We start from the raw sequence: 21,821 nt of genomic DNA, 5'->3' as shown, positions 1-21,821 counted from the left end.
TCCAGGGGATTAACTGAATTTTTTGAAGAAGAGTTTGGGAATATTTTCTCTCTTTTGGCTGCAGGAAAAATGAGGGACTGTATTTCTTCTTGTTGAAGCAGTAAGTTTGTGTTTTGAAGCTAGATTAGTAAATGTTTTTTGTTCTGCTTTCAGGATTGGATTTATTTTCTGTCCAAATCTCTGAATGTGCAGAGAGTATAATGGAGCTGAGGATGCATTCTTCTCAATTCAATTTTCACTGCTTTTTCTGCTTTATTTTAGGCTGCGAGCTTTGTCTAGTGGTGGGAGTGTGACATCCCCTCCTCTGTCTCCGGCTCTGCCAAAGTACAAACTAGCAGACTATCGCTATGGGAGAGAAGAAATGTTGGCACTTTTTCTAAAGGATAATAAGGTAAGCAGGAAGAGGAAGAAGGCCTGGTGTGTGTATGTGCACAGACTTGTGATTAGGGATAGTTATGTGTATTTTGTGATTATGGACACAGAAATTGTGTATCCCTTGGCAAAGAACTGAAGAGGTCTGATTTTTTTGTGGGCATGTGCTCGTTTGATCCTCTCTTACTGCATTCATTATGTTTAATTCTTTTTGCCACTTCAGAGTGGCAAATTCTTGTATACCCTGAGGAAAAAGTCTTATTCAGATGTGCTGCCACAGGTGGCTGAGGGTTAAAGTCTCTTTGCAGCTACTCAGATTGGCTTGTTTCAGTAGGTTTTCATTTAACATAGTTAAAATAGTTATCTGATTCAACATGAAATTTGGGCAATAAATCATACTAGCAAATTGCCTAAAAAAAAGTGGCCAGAGTCCCCACTTACCCTCACTTAAAGCAGTTTGGTTTAGCAGGTAACCAGCCCAGTCAGCCGTCCTCAGTCCATTCTCTTCTCTGGGACTCAAGTCACAAATACAGCCTAGCACATGTAATTTAAAATAACATAAAAAGTCAAGAACTTGCATCTGGTGTAATTACAAATGAGGTTCTCCATGATACAGAAGTCATATTTCAGAGGGCATTTCAGGTAAATGAGTCATACATGCCACATTTGTAAACATTGGTTTGTTATGTAGATGGTGACAGAGATTGGTTTATTGTTGCAGCAGGCACATAGTGACTTGGAAGTCTGAATCTCTCCAAGAGCCTTATCCTCAAGTCAGGGAGGGATGGCAAGAAGTTGTTTCAATTTGCGTCTTTGGCTTTGCATGTAGATGTGCATGCACACCTCCATGCTCTTCCCCTACCATGAATGTGCTGACATTCTCATACAGTGCTGGGGGCCCTGCTCTGCTTATACACAGATTCAAGGGCATTGAATGTCAAAGATTTTTCAGAAGCTGGTAAGTGTGTTACTGCTTAAAGCTGTGTTTTTACATACAGAATTATCTTGCTGTACTTTGAGAAGTTGTGATTTAAACACTAATGTTAATGCTTGAATAAGTCAGCTTGTCAAATGTCATTGTTTCATGCAGTGTATATGCTATCAGATGATACTCAGACCTCTACAGTTAGCGTATTATGAAGTTGTTCTGAATCAGTGTTCTTTTACTGGAAGCTCACCAATGGTCATCAATAGTCCAAAAGATTATTTCTTCCACATGCATGTGTGCCAGAAGGGCGTTATTGCGTTATTATTAGAGTACGGCATGCTTTTCTAACAGACAATTTGGATGTCTTTCGATATGTTTCTATGGAGTTGAGTGGTTCTAGTTATTGAGACTGAAAGGATTCCTGATGAAGTTTGTAGTCAACTACTAGATTCACTGTTTTTAAGCCTAAGCTGTGTCTTGAACCCTAATTCTTTTCATTGTCATCAGCATTTGGTGCTGGCTGAATATTAGGAGAAGTTGCATCTCTGATTAAAAGAAAACATGATTGAAAGCAGACTTTTGCTAGCATATACCCAAATGGGGAAGAAAAAATCCCAAAACACTGGGTTGCTTTGCTTCAACTAAATTTGTTCTAGGTCCATAATGACTACTCCAGTATTGTGAACTAGGTGTTCTTGAAACAGAGTTCTCTGTTGGCATATCTAGAGTTCACTTGGCACTGATTGTAGCTTTTTGTCCACGTGCTTAAGCTCACAACTGTTCATGGACCTGCCATCAAAAGAATTAAGGTTCAAATTTATTTTAATTTAAATAATAATCAATGTTCTTTGCTTAATAAATCTATATCTGTAGTTTCTTTTTACTGTTTTTTCATTCTCCTTGTTGGTTAAATCAGGAATACTGTCTTTCAATCAAATACAACCTCTGTGGTATATATGGTAGTTCTGTTAATCTACTGAAATGAAAGTCTGGATATAAATGTATACTGCACTTAGTAAAGCAACTCTTTTCTTTGTTAAACAGATAAAATTTCACTTGGTTCAGATTTAAATTGAATTGGTGTACAATTTGAAATTCTGTTGTATATGATCTTGGTGCTGTAGATATTTCAGTTGGTAGGTGGTTGGTGCTTTGTTATTTTGTCTGTACATTTTTTTTAACGGGGAAGTAATTTTCTAATGAAGTTACACCTACACCAATTATGTTACTAAAAGTACTGCTGTACTGGGTAGACAGAGTTGACATTGATATATGCAAGAATTTTTATACTGTATGTGGCATCATCCCTGAAATGAAAGTATCGCGGTATTTCAAGTAACTGCCTATTATTTAATTTTCATATAGATACCTTCAGACCTTCTGGATAAGGAGTTTCTGCCTATTTTACAAGAGGAGCCCCTGCCACCACTGGCACTTGTACCTTTTACAGAAGAAGAACAGGTTTGTATCCTTACAGAGAGATACTGTTGTTGTTTTTTTAGTATGTAGATTGTCATTAGTGTAAAAGCAAAATGATGAGTATGCCTCTGTTGAAAAACCATAAAATTAGTTTTAACCTCAGATTTGAGATCGGTAGACTTCAGTCAGGGAAAAGGTTTCTGAAAGCAGTCTGTGTTGGCATAGCATCTAAATTATAGTCATACTCAATTACCTTAAATGTGAACAAATATTTTTCATAGAGTGTTCTGTAGATGTCAGAACGACTCATTACATCTAGGATCATCTTTTGAGAATTATTATTTTTTTAAAGTACACAGCATTTTGGTAAGTGAAACTTTCTCTACAAATTTGGAGCCACTTTCTGGGAAGTATTTTAATTCTGAAACTTAGTTTTTGGTCTTAGGGGAAAGAGTTGAAGTTTTTGCATGTTAAGCACCTTCTTAAGAAATGTGAACTTACGTATGTGAGCATCTTGTTTGGTTTCTGTAGGTGTAATTAGTTGGTGAACAAGAGTGAGAACAGGTAGTCCATGACAAGACTGTTTCAAGGACGGCTGGTCTAAGTAGTTTGAAAGCCCTTACTTTCAAGCCAATTCCTCGCAAGGAAAACTGTCTACCCTTCCCTGTCGAAATGCCTCTGATTTTTGACTCTGAATTGATTCCTTCAGTATGGCTTTCAGAAATTATGATTGTTGCTTTCTGGTTTGTCATTTCTTACAGTTTAGTTTTCTTACTTCAAAATTCTATGGATTCTCATTGTTTTGGTTTTCTAATAGCAGAAATCTAGGTGCTTTTTACTGACTTGTGCAATTTGAATTTGATTTTTAGCAGGGAGTTGGGGAATGATGGTATTAGTTTCTTTAGATTTCAGAGCATCCTTATTCCTTTGTCCTATGCTGCTCTGTTATTCCTGAGTTTTTCATCATCTTTGTGACTTGGTGTTCTGGCATATCCTCTTTACCTCTTCTGGAATTCCTTCTTCAGAGTTGGTTTATAGTTACTTTCTTTTTAGTATATTGTCCTCTGACATAGGGTGCTAATAGTTCAGCTTTTAATCAGCAGCCATGTTTAAGTTCTTGTGAATACACAATTGTAGTCTTAAAAGGCAGCTGAGATTGAAGATATGCTTCTAAGGGAAATCTTAGTCCATCTCCCATTCTCCAGTGGGAACAGAGGAAATTGTAGTAGTGAGCCCAGGAAATAGTCATCCACATACAGAGTAGTAGCACACCAAAATATTGAACCTTTGTGTTAAATAACTTAGGACATTTTTTTTGCTGATGCATAGTGGAGTCCTTTAGTGAACTACAAGCCTCTTATGGTCAAAGGGGATGTTGACTTCTGGTCGTTGTCAAGATAGTATTCAAGAGGGATAATCAAGTGTAAGGCTATGCTATTGAAAGTGTGCTGAGTAGCCTCTTGGGTACAGATGGAGGTGACAGGTGCTTCTGAGCTTCAGGGGTAAGATCTTAGAATCATGTCATGGAATGGTTTGGGTTGGAAGGGACCCTAAAGACCACCTAGTTCCAACCCCCTGCCATGGACAGGGACACCTCCCACCAGCCCAGGTTGCCCAGGCCCCATGCAGCCTGGCCTCAAGTGCTTCCGGGAGTAGGGCATCCACAACTCTGGGCAACCTGTTTGAGGGCCTTAGAACCCTCACAATTAGCTATTAGGAAGAACTGTTTTATTGAAATCTACCCTTTTAATTTAAAGCCATGAATTACCCCTTGTCCTATCACTGCACTGCATTTGTAGTCCTTCTCCAGCTTTCTTGTAAGCCCCCTTTAGGTGGAGCTCTGCTGCAGTTCCCCATGTTTCATGAGCCTTGAAAGCTTGTGACGAGTTGGTGTACAGTGTTGCTGTTTCCTACTGCTTGTATTCACTTTAATTATACATCAGTCTTCATGCTGGGCTTAACAGTACTCTGTAGTCTCCACAGAAGTAGTCTTCTGAAAGAAGAGGTCCATATTCCTTTTTTAAGACAGTCTTTTTAATGCTTTCTGAGGACCCTGAAGATGGGAACAATCTTGTTTTTTCTTAAGTGAATCTGGATCTTTTTTCCCTTTCATTAGTGATTTGAGTTGCCAGGCAAACAACATTATTTAAGCTATCAGAAATTCCTGGTGTGTGTACCATGTGATGTAATGTTCATCATCAAGGATGTATAGAAGATGTTTAATCAATCTTGAGGTGAATATGAATGGCTTTGGCACTAGTTGTGGCACAGGAAGGCTCTTTCAGCTAAGGCTGGTAAAGGAGAGCTTAAAACACCTTTGTTCTTATTCCATGAGTACTGAAGCTAATACTGTCATATCAAAACTTGAGGAACAGAGGTTTTGGAGTCTCATGGAGGACAGTGATCAGAACACAAATACTTCAGTATAGCTATGCTTAGTAGAACCTTTCAGAATAACTCTAGCCTTGGATTCAGAACAATTCTCACTTGGAGACCGAGAATTGTGCTCCCAGCGGTGTTTTAGTTGTGTGTGTGTGTGTAGTATGTCCAGAAAGAACTTGTTTAAATCAGCTTGAGATGGTACTTGTGCTATCTAGACTTCGATGATAGATCATAAAAACTATATGAATTTAACCTTAAATTTGTTCAGGCCTGTGAAATTTAAGAGAAGTCAGTACTTGTGACCAAAATATCCCTCATTACATTATCAAGATACACTTTGGACAGAATTGCTGTTTTTTGTTTTTTTTTTTTATCTCTTCTGTGGGAAGCAACTTCCCTGGTGTGGTGGTTTTACTCGGGTGGGTGGCTGAGTTCCACCATGGCTGCTCTCTCGCTCCCCCTTCTCAAAGGGAAAAGGGGAGAAAATACAATGCAAGGGGCTCAAGGGTTGAGATAAGGACAGGGAGATCACTCAACAATTATTGTAATGGGCAAAACAGACTTGGAGTAGGGAGATAGTAAGATTTATTGCCTATTAGTAACAAACTAGAGAAGTGAGAACTGAAAGAAACAAGAAATGCCTTTCCCCCATCTGCCCTCTTCTACCTCTTCCCCCTGAGCGATATGGGGGAATGGGGGCTGTGGTCAGTCTGTAGCACATTGTCTCCGCTGCTCCTTCTCTGTCATTTTCTGCCCCTGCTCCACATGGGGTCCTTCCCAAACTGATCCGGCATGGGCTTCCCACAGGCAGCAGCTCCTTGAGAACTGTTCCAGTATGGGTCCGTCCCACAGGGTCCATCCCTCAGGAGCACACTGCTCCAGCCTGGGTCCCCCACAGGCAGCAGCTCCCCCCATACCCCCTGCTCCTGCATGGACCCCTCTCCACGGGCTGCGGCTCCAGCCCAGAATCTGCTCCGGCAGGGGTCTTCCACAGGCCGCAGCCTCCGTCAGTGCAGGGCCACCTGCTCCACCTTGGGCTCCTCCATGGGCTGCAGCGTGGAGCCCTGCTGCATTATGGTGCTCCATGGGCTGCAAGGGGACAGCCTGCTCCACCAGGGGCCTCTCCACAGGCTGCAGGGGACTTCTGCTCTGATGCCTGGGGCACCTCTCCCCCTCCTTCTTCACTGACCTTGGCTCCTGCAAGGCTGTTTCTCACTCCTTTCTCTCCCAGCTGCTGTTCTGGCAGTGTTTTTTCCCCTGTCTTAAATCTGCTCTCACAGAGGCACAAACAACATTGCTTATTGGTGTGGCTCTGGCCAGTGGCAGGGCCCTTATCTAACATAGGGCAGCTTCTAGATTCTTCTCACAGAAGCCCTATGGGCCCCTGCTACCAAAACCTTGCCACGTAAACCCGCTACACCTGGTGATGAGGATGGTGAGCTAACAGTCCAGCTGATTCACATTATACTGAGTTGTAGTGTATGAGATGATAGGTTTGCCTGGAGTCTGTTTCCAAGGAACCTGTCTTGTGAAGGTTTTTGCAGGTTGCTTTTACAGAGGTTTCTGAGGTTTCCATCACTGATCATTGGCAATATGCAGCGTATGGTCCTTTTTTTTTTTTTTTCTTTCATATTCCTGTTTATATTAGGAAGGAATTCAGTTGTCTTAGTCTGAGAATTTGCTTGTGGAGTAAGGGAGTTTCAAGTGCTTGCTAAACATCATGGAGGTTTGTTTTTCTGTAAATGGATTCTGTTCCTTATATCTGTTTCTTGGAACATCCTCCATTTACTAGTAAAAAATGAATTGAGCCTATGTTTGGGGGCAACTTTGCCCTTTGGTGTGCAGTGTCAGGGATGGATGCTCTCTGTGTAATATACTCATCAGCAGAAGGGTTTTCTTTTTTGGCTATGTTTTATGTTACTTACTGTAATACTGCTATGTCAAATATTGTCAGGGACTTTATGAATATTGCATTTTCACCACAGCAAGCCACATGTAGAGGGTTGGGGAGAACTTGCTCAGAGTTTAGGCAGAGAAAAAAAGTGAATTTAAAATCTTGTTTTATTGGTAAAATAAGGCATTGGAAAAACTAAGGAAACTCTTATGCAAAACAATGAATCTGATCAATAGCTTACAGTTCTATCTGTAGTAAAATACCAGATGTAAACTGTAGGTGTGGTGTATGCTTTAGATGAGTAGAAACTTCCACAATACAGTTATAGCTGGATCAGCTGTCAAAACTCATCTAGGTCTGAGTGAAAGCCAGAAAATTGCTCATCTTAAACATCCAAGTTGATCTGTGTTTGTATTGGCATCCAGATTTTCATGTCAAAAAAATTACAAGATAATTAGAGATGAATGGAGAAGAAAATTAGATCATTACTTATAGAAACAGTGCTTAGTCGTGATCGTAAGTAATGATTTTTAAATGATGTTAAAAGAAAATTTCAATTCTTCATTTTTGAAGAAATGACTATGTGTACAAATGGCAGTTGAAGCAGTCCTCTGATCTGTGTGTTTTTTAAATCAAGAGAAATGATGGTATCTTGTTTTCCTGTCTTCATTATCAGCTACTCAGCTTACCAGCTCTTGTAAACAAAGGACTTTTCTGAATGGTGTCTCCTCTCTAGCTCTCTTTACTTTAAGGTCAAGAATTTTGTTTAGCTGCTCAATGTGTTTTGAGGGATGGTGTCTCCTCATGGAAGCCCACAGCTGGCATGTGTTGCTTTTAGTAACTTAATCTGTGCTACAAAATAGTTCATGAGTGGTCAGGGCTTTAAAAAACAAACACATGGGAACAACAAACCAACAGTAGATTTCTTTTTTCCAAATTCAATTGCTCCACAAAAAAAGAAGCATCTGCAGCAGGAAAGGTGGTGCTTTGTGTAGAGGCAAATTGAGATGCTTCATTTTGACTTAATGTTGGAATGATTGCTTTAAATTTTAAGAGACAATAAATCTGACTTGACTTTTACTAACTGGAGACTGACCCTGCTGTTTTGCTATGCATAGTTGGTTTTTCTCAAATCTACTTAGCTACCAACTCTTGAAGGAAGATTTACTCTGTAGAAAGAACATACCAAGCAGTTAGACCTGTTTCTGAAATAGGTTAAAATTCCTTCAGGTTCCTGTTGGCTTTGATGTTACCTATTTAGATTTTAAATAGAATCTAACTGCTTGTCTCGTTATTCTTTGAAGATCTTCAAAGTCATAATAATTAAGATGAGTTAATGTAAGCAATTTGCCTCTTCTGAGTTATGTCAAGGAGCCACAGAAAACTGTTTGGGATCCTTTGTATGTTACTTACAGCTAGTGTTTAGAGTGTGTGAATTCAGATTTGCTTGTAAATGTTTCTTGAGCGTGCTTTCTGGCTGTTTTCCAACTACTTGTGCTCAGAGAATGGGGTCAGATTTGGTTAAAATTATCCATTCTTTGTTGAAAGGGCTTTTTCTTTGGCTATTACTTACACAAAGTTGAATTTCACTTGTGTTCATTGTTTTACTAAAATAAGCATCACTTAAGTTTCGGAAGCCTAGACATTGAGTTCTCCGCAAAACAAGTTACTTTTGTGATACATTTAGAAAGGGGGGAAAAAAAGGACTTATTTCTACAAAAAGAAAATAGAAGCAGTAAATACAATTTTATTCAAGTCTGTTGCTCTGTGCATGTTACTCTTCTGCTTAAGAGGGGAATTTAGAATTGTTACTAATGCTGTGAAGTATAGGCAAGTATCAGTCACTCTTTGCATCTGAATGGCAGTGTATAAAGCTACTGATGTTCTAATGAGCCTAATTATCCAGTAAAGCAGTAGATGTTCACTTGCTACCGTTAGATCATGGAAATTTCAGGTAAGTAACTGGGAAGAACTAATATTGGTGAAGATTCTTTTACGGGCTGCTACTGCTGCTAATGGCTCCAAGGAATCCTTTTCAATATTAGTTAGTTGTAGTGTGTGTAATAAATGTAAGGAAAGCAGAGCTGGTATTGAGCTAAATTTGTGTAATGGTAAGTTTTCTTTTGTAATAGAATCTCACCTTGGCTCTTTCTTCTTCTTGGCAGAGAAATTTCTCGATGTCTGTAAACAGTGCCGCTGTCCTGCGATTGACGGGACGTGGAGGAGGAACGGTGGTAGGGGCTCCTCGAGGTCGAAGTTCCTCTAGAGGTCGAGGTGAGCTGTTAGTGGAGCGTGCTGCAATGTATGTAGGTGATCCAGGTTAAAGCTTCTCAAAGATGTTAGATGAAGCTTAATAATAGCCAGTTTCTCATGCCCATTTTTTTCCCTTAAGACTTTAACATCATCATACTGGAAGGGATTCAATGAATATACTGAGTGATGGTTCTGCACACCACCTTAATGAGTGGTACCTGTTATGTGTCTTCATCAAATTGGGTGTGGAAAGCAAAAGGAAAGGTAGTTTTGAGAAGGAATAGGAAATTGGTTCAGAATGGTTAGAAATGACTTTAATAAAGATATAAAACCCAAATTTGTAGGGGAAGGAGACAATCTATAAATCTAGTTAAAACATTAAGATTGAAGTAGGTGCTGTTCAGTGTTCTGAATAGTAACTTTTGTCTGTTAACATGCCAAGAATAAAAGAAAAGGTAATGGAAAGACCTAATTTAATTTGTTTGGCAGAAATTTGTCTTAGTGCATGACTATAGTCAGTGTCTAAGCCTGGATGCCTTCAAATGTTTGCAAATGAATTGAGAAAATGTCTTCAAGCAATAAAGCAGTATCGCTAGATTGAAAACAAAATGTTAAACCCAGAATTTATCTTGGCAGTTCCCTTTCAATGTGTGTTCTGCTGCGAACACTGTTCTGTTTTTTTGCGTATGAATGTGACTGGTTACATCTAGAATACTAGAAGCTACTAGCTTGAAAATAACAGGAGTGATCAGTCATGTAACCCCTGTCCTTATGGGTACTTCAGTAAGATTTCTTCTGTGGTCCTTTCTAACTTAATTTTTAAGGTCCCTAACTGGTGATGTTCTCAGTAACATCTTCAGACGTCTTTCATACATAATCTAAATGCTTGACCGAAATTTTGCTTTGACTTGATTTGTTCTCTCATTTCTGTTCTCACAGCTTAATCATGCTTCCTTCTTGGTTTATATCTTGTAGGTTGTGTCCCCTCTCATGGCTGTTTCTCAGCCAAGGCATATACATCTAAGCTTCAATGAAGCTGTCTCTTGATGCCCTATGGCTTTGCCTTCCTTATTTATCACCATCTTTGTCCAAATGCTATGGGCTTTCTTAAAAAAAAAAAAAAAAAAGAGGGGGGATGTGTGCATAAGTAGATGTGGGAGTAAACTCTTATCTGTGCTTTGTTATTATGTGTGTATTTTGTTATTTCTGTTCTATGTTTGAAAGCTTGTTTTTTTTTTTTTGCTGTGTGCCCTGAATGTGCAAATTGCATTGTTACTCATTGTTACTATCCATGGTTAGCTCTCCCTAGGAATACTTATTTAGCTATTTTTCTCTAAATGCTTTAAAGCTTAATTCTGCAAGTGAAGTGAACGCTGTTTAAAATTTGGTGATTTGAGATCATCTGACCACTAGTGTGCTTTCTAGTTCCAAGATTATTAAAACACTATGTTGCCTAACTCCCTTTTTTTATTTTTCCAAATTTCTTTTTTCTTTCATGTCTTTACCATTAACTGTGAATGTTATCCTTACACAGTGAGCAGTGGGTTTTTTAATTGCTGTTACTAGTTTCAGTGAGGTCACAGGGTTAAAGGTGGCAGGATATGGCTCCTAATCCAGAAGTTGCATTACTTAAATGTCTGTGTGGAGGGTATTTTGTCTGGCGATAGTTTGATTCATTACACTTTTGCGGACGAAACTTAAAATTTATGCAATATTGTTATAAAATTTATGCAATATCGCTAAGGCTGTTTGAAAGCTTCTACTGCATAAATATGGATGCTTTCATACTTATTTAAGATATGTTAAGAAATATTATCTCAAGAACTCTGCAGAATTTTTCTCAGTTTTGTTTTCATCCTCACTTCATCTTTTTCTTCATTTTACGATTCTTTACATGCTGTGCTAGTTAGTCTACTCTGTCATTCTTATCTTCTGCTGAGCTGTAGAGGACGTGCTTCTCCACTTTACCTCATTCATTTTCCATTCTTGATACAATTTGAAATAAATTAAGGAGCTTTCCCTCTTCCCTTGATCCTCACTGCAACTTTTTGTTCACTCTTCCCATAAGCAATTAGCTTTGGGATTTAGGCATGGTGAGTATTCCCAAATTTCTCCATCTCAGTGAACATATCAGGGTTTCTGCTGAGACAGAATTTTACATTCTTAACAATTTCACACAATGTTATTCTATTTGAGGACTTCGTAACAGGTACTTCTGAAATACTCAGCCTAGGCCTAATAATGAGTACCTTGTGAAAGTAACAGGTGGCTTGCAAACAGCAAGCTTTAAATGCATTTGTTTTGTCAAGCTACAATGAAAAGGACATGGATATTTTTTCAGAGCTTGTTCACAGAATGAATTGCCTCACTTAAGAGTTGGAAAACATTTTTCTTTATTGCCATACAAAATTGCCTGGATTCTAAAGGTTATCTGGTACTTTTAATACACTTTGCATCATCGTATGCAACAAAGCTGTTGCTGACGGAATTTCCTCTTCAGCTTTACCAAAACAAGCTTACTGTCTTGAAATGACTTGCGCAACCGTAACTTGAGGGAGGAACTAGCACGTACAACTAGAATTGTTAAGTTCTCTCACTGAGGCACAAATCACAGAGTTGTCAGTGTTTGGGAGTGGGAGTCTGTTACAAAGATGGGTGAAAAGGGAAAAACAAACAAACAAACAAACTTCTATCAGAGGTTCTTGTTAGAACTCCTAAGTGTGACTTTACTTGCTGCCATTTAATGCTGCAACATACCACTCTGTAAATACCTTCTCTGTAGTCATCCCCTGTTTTCATGACAGTGGTTGCATGTAGCTGGTGTGAAGATGATTACCATGTGGCAGGCAGTGTGATTTTTGTTTAATATTACTGACCATACACTGAATTACAGCTCGGTGTTACTGTTGAAACCATCTGCAGTTTCGAACTGCCATTGGTAATACTGCGTGTCCTGTGTTCAGACATAAATCCCAAGCTCTTGATTCGGTTCTGAAGCTGTATTCTCCGAAGAAAGCCAAGCACTCGCACGTGACCTTGTTCCTAATTGACTTGTTTGCCTGGGAGCTCCCTGTGGTGTGCAGTTAAGCCCATGCTTTGTGCTGGTGGGACTGGAATGTCAGCATTCGTGAATAAGAGCCTCAGATGAGAAGGGATTTAAGTAGTCCCAGGAATGGGCTGCAAGCTTACAGCCACCTTGTTTTGCAGCTGATCTACTTTTTGGTTAAGACCATTACGAAGGCTGCTTTGCTTCCCGTTAGAGCTCTGTCCCTCTCATTTCCCCTTTATAATCTGTCCTTGCTGTTTTCTTCAAAAGCATGCATATGGTGCCGAAGTGGAAACTTCTCACTTATACCTCAACAGCTACAATTGATCAACAACTATCTTGCTCTTCCTGTATAACTCTGGTAGTAGATGCTGAACTCCAGTTGTCCAATGATTTTAAAAACTTACTTGTTGCATTGCTTTTTTATAATGACAGTTAAAATGACTGTACTGCTTCTTGCCCTTTTGTTTTTGTCTTTTATGTCTTCCTTGAATTAAGACCTGTCTGTTTTTTGGGTTATCTATTTCTGGCTATTATGATCCCAATATCCAGTGGACTGAGGTCCTCATGCTGAGGTTTTAAAGGAATTACTGAAGTCAAAATGACACAACTGCTTTATTCAGCTCTCTTATTGGAAGGATTTATTGATGTTTATCGAGTTTATTCAATACTTCCTGTTCAACATGTACATTCAAAAAGTCTGCTCCCTGTAATCCAGACAACTTCTTGGAAGTAAGTGGCATGCTATTTAAAATTAGCACGTGGTTCTAGATTTATTATCCACAAACAGAAAAGGCACAGTGTGGCAAACAGTGTGCTTATGTGTGGTTTCATCCTCACTGCTGGCTTTATATTTTTTGTTCTGGTATCAGTATTACATGTCCCAGTGTGTGCTTTCTGGTCATCTGCTTAATCTACTTGCTGAGCAACCGACTTCACCAACACAGCTACCTGTCTCCTGTAGCCTGGCAGAATCTGTTTCAGTGCAGCGTGGCTCTCGTGCAGCGGTCTAGTTGGCTCCTGCTTGTAGGTACACGTGTGCCTGGCTGAACACCTGGGCAGTGTCCCCGCAAGAGAGCGGTGGCGGTGGGTGGCAACACGGCCAGGACAGAAGTGGCTTCAGTAGGTACTGCCCAGTAGTGCATGGTATCTGTACCACTGGTCCATAGACAGACTTAAAGTGAGTTGCTGTGATCATATGGTTTTGTTTGGATTTTTTTCCAAAGTTTTCTTTTAATTCCAACTGTTTGGGTGGTTGCTTGAGCCCAGCTGAAATACTGGTGAACCTTGTCATAGAGAGGTGGGTGGAGAGGGGTAAGCAGGCTGTTTTTTCACGTACCTGCAAAGCTGACATCAGCTGTCCTGCAGTTAAAACAACTCTGATGCTTTTCTTTCCCCTATTCAAGTCATTTGCCTTCGTTTGCTAGCCTTCTGCCTGCTAGTTTTGTGTCCAATATTAGTAATCGGCGTGCATTCAGATGTAAGGGGAGCACTACAAATGTTGCTGTCCTTCACTGTGAGAACAGAAAAGGACATCTGCTTTTGTAGGGAAAGCATGCAACTTAAAACTTCCGCTACCTCAAAGAGATGAGCTGAATCTGTCTTAATTCTGTTTTGGCTCGGATTGCCTGTGTCTTTCTCCTGTGAGCTGTTTTCACTTCATTATTTTATGTGGGAAGGAGGAAGAGAGCTTTCCTGTAGTGAGGAAACTAGACAAAGGTGCTATTCCGAGAGATGCTTAAAACTCCTTTAGCTTTTTATCTGTGGAGAGTCACAGGATATTAGGGGACCCATCATGCCTTAACTGAATAAACACTGTGCATCTCTTGGTGTTATATCGTGTCTTTGCACTCATCTTTATTGTCAACCTTGTAGTATCAGAAAACCCCTAGTGAAGGTATTTGTTTATAGTACAGGCACTGGTCTGATGCTAATTTATTCTCTTTTCTTGAGTGCTCAGTTGGCTCCTCTGCATCCACCTGAGTTTACACAGAACAGAAATGCTCAGTCAGATAGGGCTTCATTTTACTCAATAATTGTCTCTTGTAACATCCAAAAGCAGGTGACTTGACAAAAGATTATGGTTGCATAAAAATACAAAGGTGAAATATTACAGAAGTGCTCACTTTCCAGACATATGCAGCTCAGTGCATTTCCTGAGCCAGATGTAGTCTTTGTGTTTAGTTAACATCAAGATATTTCTTTCATAAGTTTCATCCACTCTTCATCTGGGTTTGTGAACTTGAAGCACCCCTAAGACCCATTGGCAAAGAAGTACACATCTCTGTGATGAATTGCTCCACCACTGAACTGCTTTTCTGGTGTTAGGAAACCTAATAGTTCTGTTCAAAGAGGATGTTTAAAACACCCTTTCTGAAGCACAAGGAAGAATATTAGACAAATTTTATTTGGCTTCCCCATATCTGAGCATCTATTTTTTTCTCTTGCTATCTGGCAGGAAACTTTTTGCAAGAGGTTTTCTATAGAGTAGTAGTGACATTTGTTGCAGCTGCCTTAATGGTTTCCATTAAAAAATATTTTTAGTGTCATCTAAAAAAAAAAGCCTTAAATTTCTTGTATCCTGGAGTCTTCAGATTTCAGATTAAGCAGTTTGTTACCATTACTTTCTTCAGAAGACTACAGAGACTGAAATCTGTTCTCAGGGTGTTTATTTCCTGCTTCATTTGATCATTCTGTCTTGTCTTACTACTCCAGATTGTGGGCCTGGTTCGTCAGTCATCCTTAGAGGTGTTTGCTTTCTTTAAGCCTGGAAGCGTGAAAGGATTGAGGTTTGTGATAGTTTTACAGACGAGAATTCTTTTTGTCAGGTGCTTTTTAGGCTTTTGGACTAGGCTGTGTAGGGGTTGCATGTATATGTAGGCAAGAAATTATCCTGACAACTAGCTGATTGATTTGTTTCACTTTTTCTTTCCATTGGATCCCTGAAATGGTAAGTTAGCTGACTTGAAAAACAAACAATCAAAAACTCTCACTTCTTCTGCTGTAGCAGTCTGTAGAGCAGTGCCTGTAATCTTCTGTAGATTTGGAAACTTTACCACAGCCAGTAATGTAACCCATGCTGGAAGTTACCTTGAAGCTCTGGGGGTATGGGGGTGTTGTTTTCTCTTTTCTTTTTTTTAAACCAAACACTGAAGATGTGCTTCAAGATGCTTTACACTTGAAGATACCTCTGTAACTTTCTGTCTTGAGGCTTGATACTTGATAGCCACCTACAGAGAATCACTTCTTCAGAAAGTGAGGATGCAAATATTTATTCTGTAGCTATTGGGGTTCTTCGTGTTGTCTTGCTATACCCATCCTGTGATTCTTCTTTTCTTCCTGCTGCTCCTGGTGAAGCTTCCTTCTCCCTTGTTAGCCTTGATAGTAGTAGTACATCTGCCACATAGCACCCTTATACTGGATGCTGCTGTTAAGCTGTCTGATTTTTGTGTTTGTAAAGTACACGTGTGTGGATGTTTTGTGACCAATGCATCCTTGTTTCTGTTGGGTAAGTACATGTTCTGTGTTTTTCTGCATAGCATTTATTACAGAATTGTTTTCCTGTTCAGTCTGATCTTGTGCTTCTTGATAAGAGTTTTTGTATAAGACTTGTTCTCGAGTCTATTCTTTTTTCCCTTCTATCTCAGATTTTATTGGGGCTTAAGACTGCAAGATCAGTTCACAGGGATACCAGGAAAGGGCAACCTACCTGACTTTCTCAACTTCTATTACTATTTGTTCAAACAGTTGTGTTTTTTTGTCTTTTCAGGCAGAGGCCGAGGAGAAAGCGGTTTCTACCAAAGAAGTTTTGATGAAGTGGAGGGTGGATTTGGGCGAGGAGGGGGCAGGGAAATGCACAGATCACAGAGTTGGGAGGAAAGGTAACAGAAAACTCTAGACCTTAAAGTTCTGTATATACATCTTTTGAGCTTCCATTTGTGCCTTTTGACTTCATAAAAATATTTTAGGACAGTTGCTCAGGCATACGAATGGAGCATCTGAATTTCTAAGGTGGAGCTGTTACAGTAATGTTTCCAGAAACTTAGGAACAATTAAAGAGCACTTTGCCAAAGTGTTTCTCTATTGGTTCTCTGTCAGTTTCCTGGAAAGAAGAAACTGCTTAGAGAATATACATTATGGGAGCTAAAATGGAAGTCAGTAACTTGTGGGGTGAATATGTGGATTTCTGAAGGATTCAGTTCATTTTTTTAATCTTGATACTGTTCTGTTGATGATACTTAGGACCACGTTTCAAAACACATTTATTTGCCAATGAATACATGTGTATTGGTGTTCCTGAGAATTTCAGTTGTCATTTGGATCTTTAAGGATATTGTCCACACAGGTCTGACTTTAAAAAATTAATAAATAAACAAGTTCCACTACCAAGCCAAAAAAACCCACACACACCAAAATTCATACCTAAAATGAATGGAGTAGTTCTCAAACCTCATTTGAAACTTCTATTCTGCCTTTCTAGGGGAGACAGACGCTTTGAAAAACCAGGGCGAAAAGATCCAGGTATGGTTTTGTTACTCTGTGTGCAGAAAATGGGAGGGAGATGCAGGGGCGTGTTTTGGGGAGGGGACCTATGTGTACACAAACCTTTCCTAACTGTTTCAGGTGTATCCCTGAAACAGGTGTATCAGGTGTTCATGGTACTGTGCTGCTTTACTCTGAATGTGTTTTCAGCTTTGCTTTTTTTCTGTCTTGTTTTCAGTATTAGATATCTTCATGTTTTAGGGAATAAACCTGCTGCAAGTAGGTTCTGTTTATTCAACCAAGGTGCGATGTGTATAGTTGAAATTAAACTCCTGCATGTCTGAGAAGAGCCTTTATTGATTGATGGGCACTCTGTGGGAGTTTGCCTTTTAAACACACCTTTTCAGTGTTCTTGGCCTGTGCTGTTTTGATACCTAGAACTTCTGGGCAGTGTGAACCTGCTGATTTTCGAATGCTTGCTGGTGTGTGGTAGATTTACTGGCAGCGTGAGGTTCCCATGCTTATAGAATGAATGCCTGTCAAATTAATTAAAGGTGTCATACAAGTCCTCTGTTCATTTAATCTGTTTCCCCCTCTCTCCCAGTAAAGGTGAGAGAGTGCACCACGAAGTGTACCTGCCATGTTTCTCATTCTATTTCTTGGCCACATTTAGGCAGAATAACGGGTGATTAATTTTGACCCAGTGTATTTGCTGGAGTATTCACCTGAACTTGAGTTGTCTGGGAGGTGAAACATATCCAATCAGGTAAAAATCTGTACTTGGTGAGTGGTAAGAAGGAAGTTCTTTGTCAACTGAATATAGCACAAGTGCACTGACTTCTGTTTCGTGGGGTCATGCATTGGTGGTTCTCTGGTATGATCTTGCCCTTTCTGTGTGGATGGTTTCCACATCCATGTACTGCAGCTGTGCTTAGTGAGAATTCTTCTACTACTGAAAGCTTGCTCATAGCCTTGGCTTTTTATTGCCCACAGGGTCCTTTAGGCTTTGCTGAAGGAGTCCTGGCTAAACAGCTTCTGTAGTGCATTTGTTAGTAAAGCATAGGTCGGGAAAGATGGTAGCAGGTTGTGTTTTAAGACAAAAAAGATTCGTTTGCAATTAGAAATTGATAGGAATGCGTTTTAATTCCTGATCAGCAGTCTGTATTTTTTGTTGAAAGTATATAGTTTTTAATTATGTTAATCTTCCACATGATCATGGTGGCCCATGCTTTAGGTGTCTTATTACCATGTTTGCTTTCAAAGCCATTTGATGTTCTCTCCATGTATGTGTTGATTTTTGATAATTTGAAAGAATGTTTTTTTTTCCTGTGTTTTCAAATTGAAAAACAAACTAAGATGTTGCTAGTTTTCCTCATCCTTTGTTTTACTTAAAACAAGTTAATCTTAAAATAGCATGAGATGGCCTTTTTTTATTGCCAGTTGTGAAATGTGTCTTTTAGTATCTATTTATATTCAGAGACCTTTTGGGGAGGAAAAAGGAAAAGTGGGGGGGAGCGGGAGGGGTAAGTACTGCTGAGACTTGAGGACAACATTTTTTTTTTTTTTTTAAATGAAAGGCAAATGTAGAAACAGCAGAAATATCTACCATAGTAGATTGAGTTTCATTTATTTAGCCCCTTTCTGCTCATGTGATAAATACTTCCAGATCCATACTGAACAATGCACCACGTTTATGATTAAGACTGTGATGAAAATATTGTCTGTCACTTCAGGATGAGATGCACCTCTCAACTGAAATTGTGAACTTCAAGTGTGCAAGTTGTCCTATACTGAAGCTGACTTGTGCCTGAACATGGGGTGTTAAGGCTTCACCTACTGTTTGTAACAACAGCTAGTGATCAGGACTTAAAATGCAGGTTCTGTGAATAATTTTCTGAAGATGGTATCCACTTGTGCTTTCTTGCATGTCCTGTTGTATTGAGAAGGATGGGTTGTTTATTCTCAAGTTTTGAAATGGTAGTACCTGATTGCTCCTCCTCTAAGTCTCTTGTTCTATTACTCTTCTAGTTTAATCTTATTTGGCCAAAATCTCTGTGGCACAGTGTGACAGAGGCAAGAGACAATCTTTTTGAGGTCTTAGTGTAAAATAATTACTCTAACTAGTCATTAACGTATGTTTCTCTATTACTGTTTGAGATTAAAGGCCACAGAAGTGGGAGGACTGTTTCTCTCCTCTTTACCTTCAAAGAGAAATATGGTGGAGAACACAAATATTAACAGAAGGTGTTGGTCTGTTTTGACTCAAGTCTTGATTAATAAACAGTGTTATGTAAATGCTTTCCAATCACAAAATACTTTGAGCAAGAAGTAGGGATGCTGATATGCCAAAAACCCCCATGCTAATACTAGGCACTAGTAGACCACTCATATAGCAGTTGAAGCAGAAAGATAGAGTGAATTGACACGCCGTTTACCAGTTTTGCTGTGCTTCAGTTTTTCATTGCTCTTTTGTAGGGCCTTAGATCAGCCTCAAATTACATAAATTACTGGGTTGTCAACTTCTCATTCTTTGTTCAGGGTGATCACAAAATAACAGATCAAATATGAAACATTTCTGGGCATTCATAATAAATGACAGTGTAAGAACCCTTCGATTAAAAATCATCAGATTAAAAAAGTAGTAGACCTGCAGTGGAGAACTGCTTTCCAAATGTGATGAATATACTGTTCTTAAAAGGCTTTTCAGCACTCGTAACAGTTTGTAAGTTCACACATACGTGATTCTCAACATAAACAGCGATATCTGTTCCAGGTTTCAGTATGAAAATTAAAGATGCATGAAGTATTTGAGAGTTTCTGTTGCAGGTTGTCACAGTTCTGTCAACCTTCATTGACAACACAAATTGCTTCTGGAAGGCTGAGGCCATTAGCAAAGAAAATAAGCAAGTTGTTTTCCTGATCACAGCTGTCTTTTAGAGCTGCACAAAAGCTGCTTAATTTTCTGTGCAACCTCTTGACTAATACCAGCTTAGTAGCTGAGGGGATTTGATTAGTTACCAGCAATTACACACTGGTAATAAATAATTGTAATGTAGATTAAACTAGACATTTAGAAATTCATTTGTGAAACCTGATTGAATTCTGTTTAATATGTATTTACTGGTTAGGTTAAAGAAGCTTGAATATAAAAAGGGTGCTCAAGTGAAGATACAAAGGGTGTTGAATTGCTTTGAACCATGCTTTCACTTCCTTTACCTTGCTTATTTTTCTTCCCTACCTTGCTAGCAAGAGGTATCTGCGAAGAAGGTTCATCATCAGAGGGCTCTCAGTGTTAGTGCAAGTATAGAATGCGATTTTGTTGCATCAGAGCTAATCAACAATTCTTCTAGGTTTGTATTTGGATCTGGGCCATAGCGTATTTCCAGTATTTCATGAGACATCCACAGCTCACCAAATCAGCAGAATTGTAAAAGTAATAGTGGTGATCTGTCTACCTCTTGTTTTGTAGCTATTCTGAAATAACTACAGTTGTCTGTATGTCTAACTTGCTTCAGTAGTATTCTTCAGCTCTACATTCCAAAATGTAACGTAACACTGCATCTAGCAGGTACTAAACAGTTTTTTCTTTATATGTGCTGCTGTAGCCACTTTTAAACCAGATCTATAAATAGAAAGTGATTTGAACAGGACAACTTGGAAGTCTCAAGTCAATTTAGAAATTGACCTAAGCAACCTATACTTGGTGATTAGATGCTAACTGAAATTAGAAATAGTTTTTTATAACTTTGGTTCTAGAAGGTGAGATTACTGTGCCACTCTATTGGGATTATACATCTGAATTTTAGAATAATTGGTTTGTCTGAGACTGGAGTATGTGAGATACAGAAAAAATACATCACACAAAACACTGCTCTTCGTTAATTCATGGAAGTAATACTGACACAAATCTGTTCTTCTGCTCTTGTACCTGGTTCTTAATTTGTAAGACTTTTCTCAATGCATTATATTGGCAGAGGATATGAGACATGAAGAAAATGCTGTTAGGAAATACTTGACAGTTACTGGTGCTGATAGAAGGGTGGACGGAAAGATCTTTAAATTGCATGTGGGGTCAACAATGGGAAAGTAGGGATGAAGGCAATGTAATATGATAATGTTACTCTGTAAGCTCCACAGTGTTTGTGAGTACTTCCATGTAAAAACTAAATTCCAAGAAAGACTTTGAGAATATCTGTAATAAAACCAGATACCAGATCTCTCTTAAGATCTTGAATGTAGGCAGGCAATTTTTAAAGAAATTTGGGACGAGAGTGGAATTGCACTGAAGACACAGGCCCTCTGCCTCTTTCTTTCCCCTTTGTGAAATGGCTCTCTGGGGCTGCTGTTTCCATTTCCGAAGAGGGTGACTCTGTAGTGACTACAGCAGTTGCTGGCACAGAAGAGTTGTGCTGTATTTTCAGTCATCACATCATAGAGATTTGGAAGTGTGGACCGTAAGACCAAGTGGCTTTTTGCTCAGCTATTTTGCATTGTGGATACACTTCAATTAAATGAATTTTGAGGCTTGAAGAATTGAGTTAATGGTATCTCAACAGATGGCTTCAGACCTTTTTTTTTTTTTTTTTTCCTGCTGTTGACCCATTAAGTAAAAAGGAAACATGTTTGGTAGAGTATTTGATTCGTAAATGAAAGTTATCTGTGCCATCTTTGTTTCTGAGAAGTATCTTTTACCTTTGAAAGACAACTTTTACTTTTTTTTTTTGTAATTTGACTGTTCAGATATGAAAAATCATAATAGATATTGCTTTTGTTAAGAGTTTGTAAACAGAATGATGGATAATTATTCATGCTTTAGCTTTTTAAATTATTTAGAATGTCTTAATTATTGAGATTGTCTTAATTGCAGTAGACTTACGAGGCACTTAAATACGGAAGTCTCATGTACAGTTTGTTTTAATTTTTTATTTTAAAATTGATTCAAGTGTCTTTGTAAATACTTCTGTGCTGTGTGTACAGGCAGGTATTGATGAAAGCATGGAATATAAATGGATGCAGTTCTCTTTCTCATGTGGGCGTAGTGTATC

At 38.9% G+C, this 21,821-nt stretch overlaps 1 protein-coding gene across 10 annotated transcripts in view; it reads left to right on the top strand.

The window, feature by feature from the left end:
• GIGYF2 (GRB10 interacting GYF protein 2) overlaps positions 1–21,821 on the top strand; it is a 78,543-nt gene that overhangs the window by 14,920 nt on the left and 41,802 nt on the right. For all 10 annotated transcript variants that reach the window (XM_084292078.1, XM_084292075.1, XM_084292077.1 and 7 more), the window contains 5 exons: positions 262–391; positions 2,666–2,761; positions 9,161–9,269; positions 16,064–16,175; positions 16,775–16,815. In XM_084292078.1, the coding sequence (XP_084148204.1) occupies positions 262–391; positions 2,666–2,761; positions 9,161–9,269; positions 16,064–16,175; positions 16,775–16,815 (488 nt within the window). The remainder of the gene's footprint in view (positions 1–261; positions 392–2,665; positions 2,762–9,160; positions 9,270–16,063; positions 16,176–16,774; positions 16,816–21,821) is intronic.

This window comes from Netta rufina, assembly GCF_964035555.1.
Source record: "Netta rufina genome assembly, chromosome: 9".
NCBI classification, from domain to species: Eukaryota; Metazoa; Chordata; class Aves; order Anseriformes; family Anatidae; genus Netta; species Netta rufina.
The sequence above is the reverse complement of the archived record's forward strand: the minus strand, read 5'-3'. Positions and strand labels throughout refer to the sequence as shown.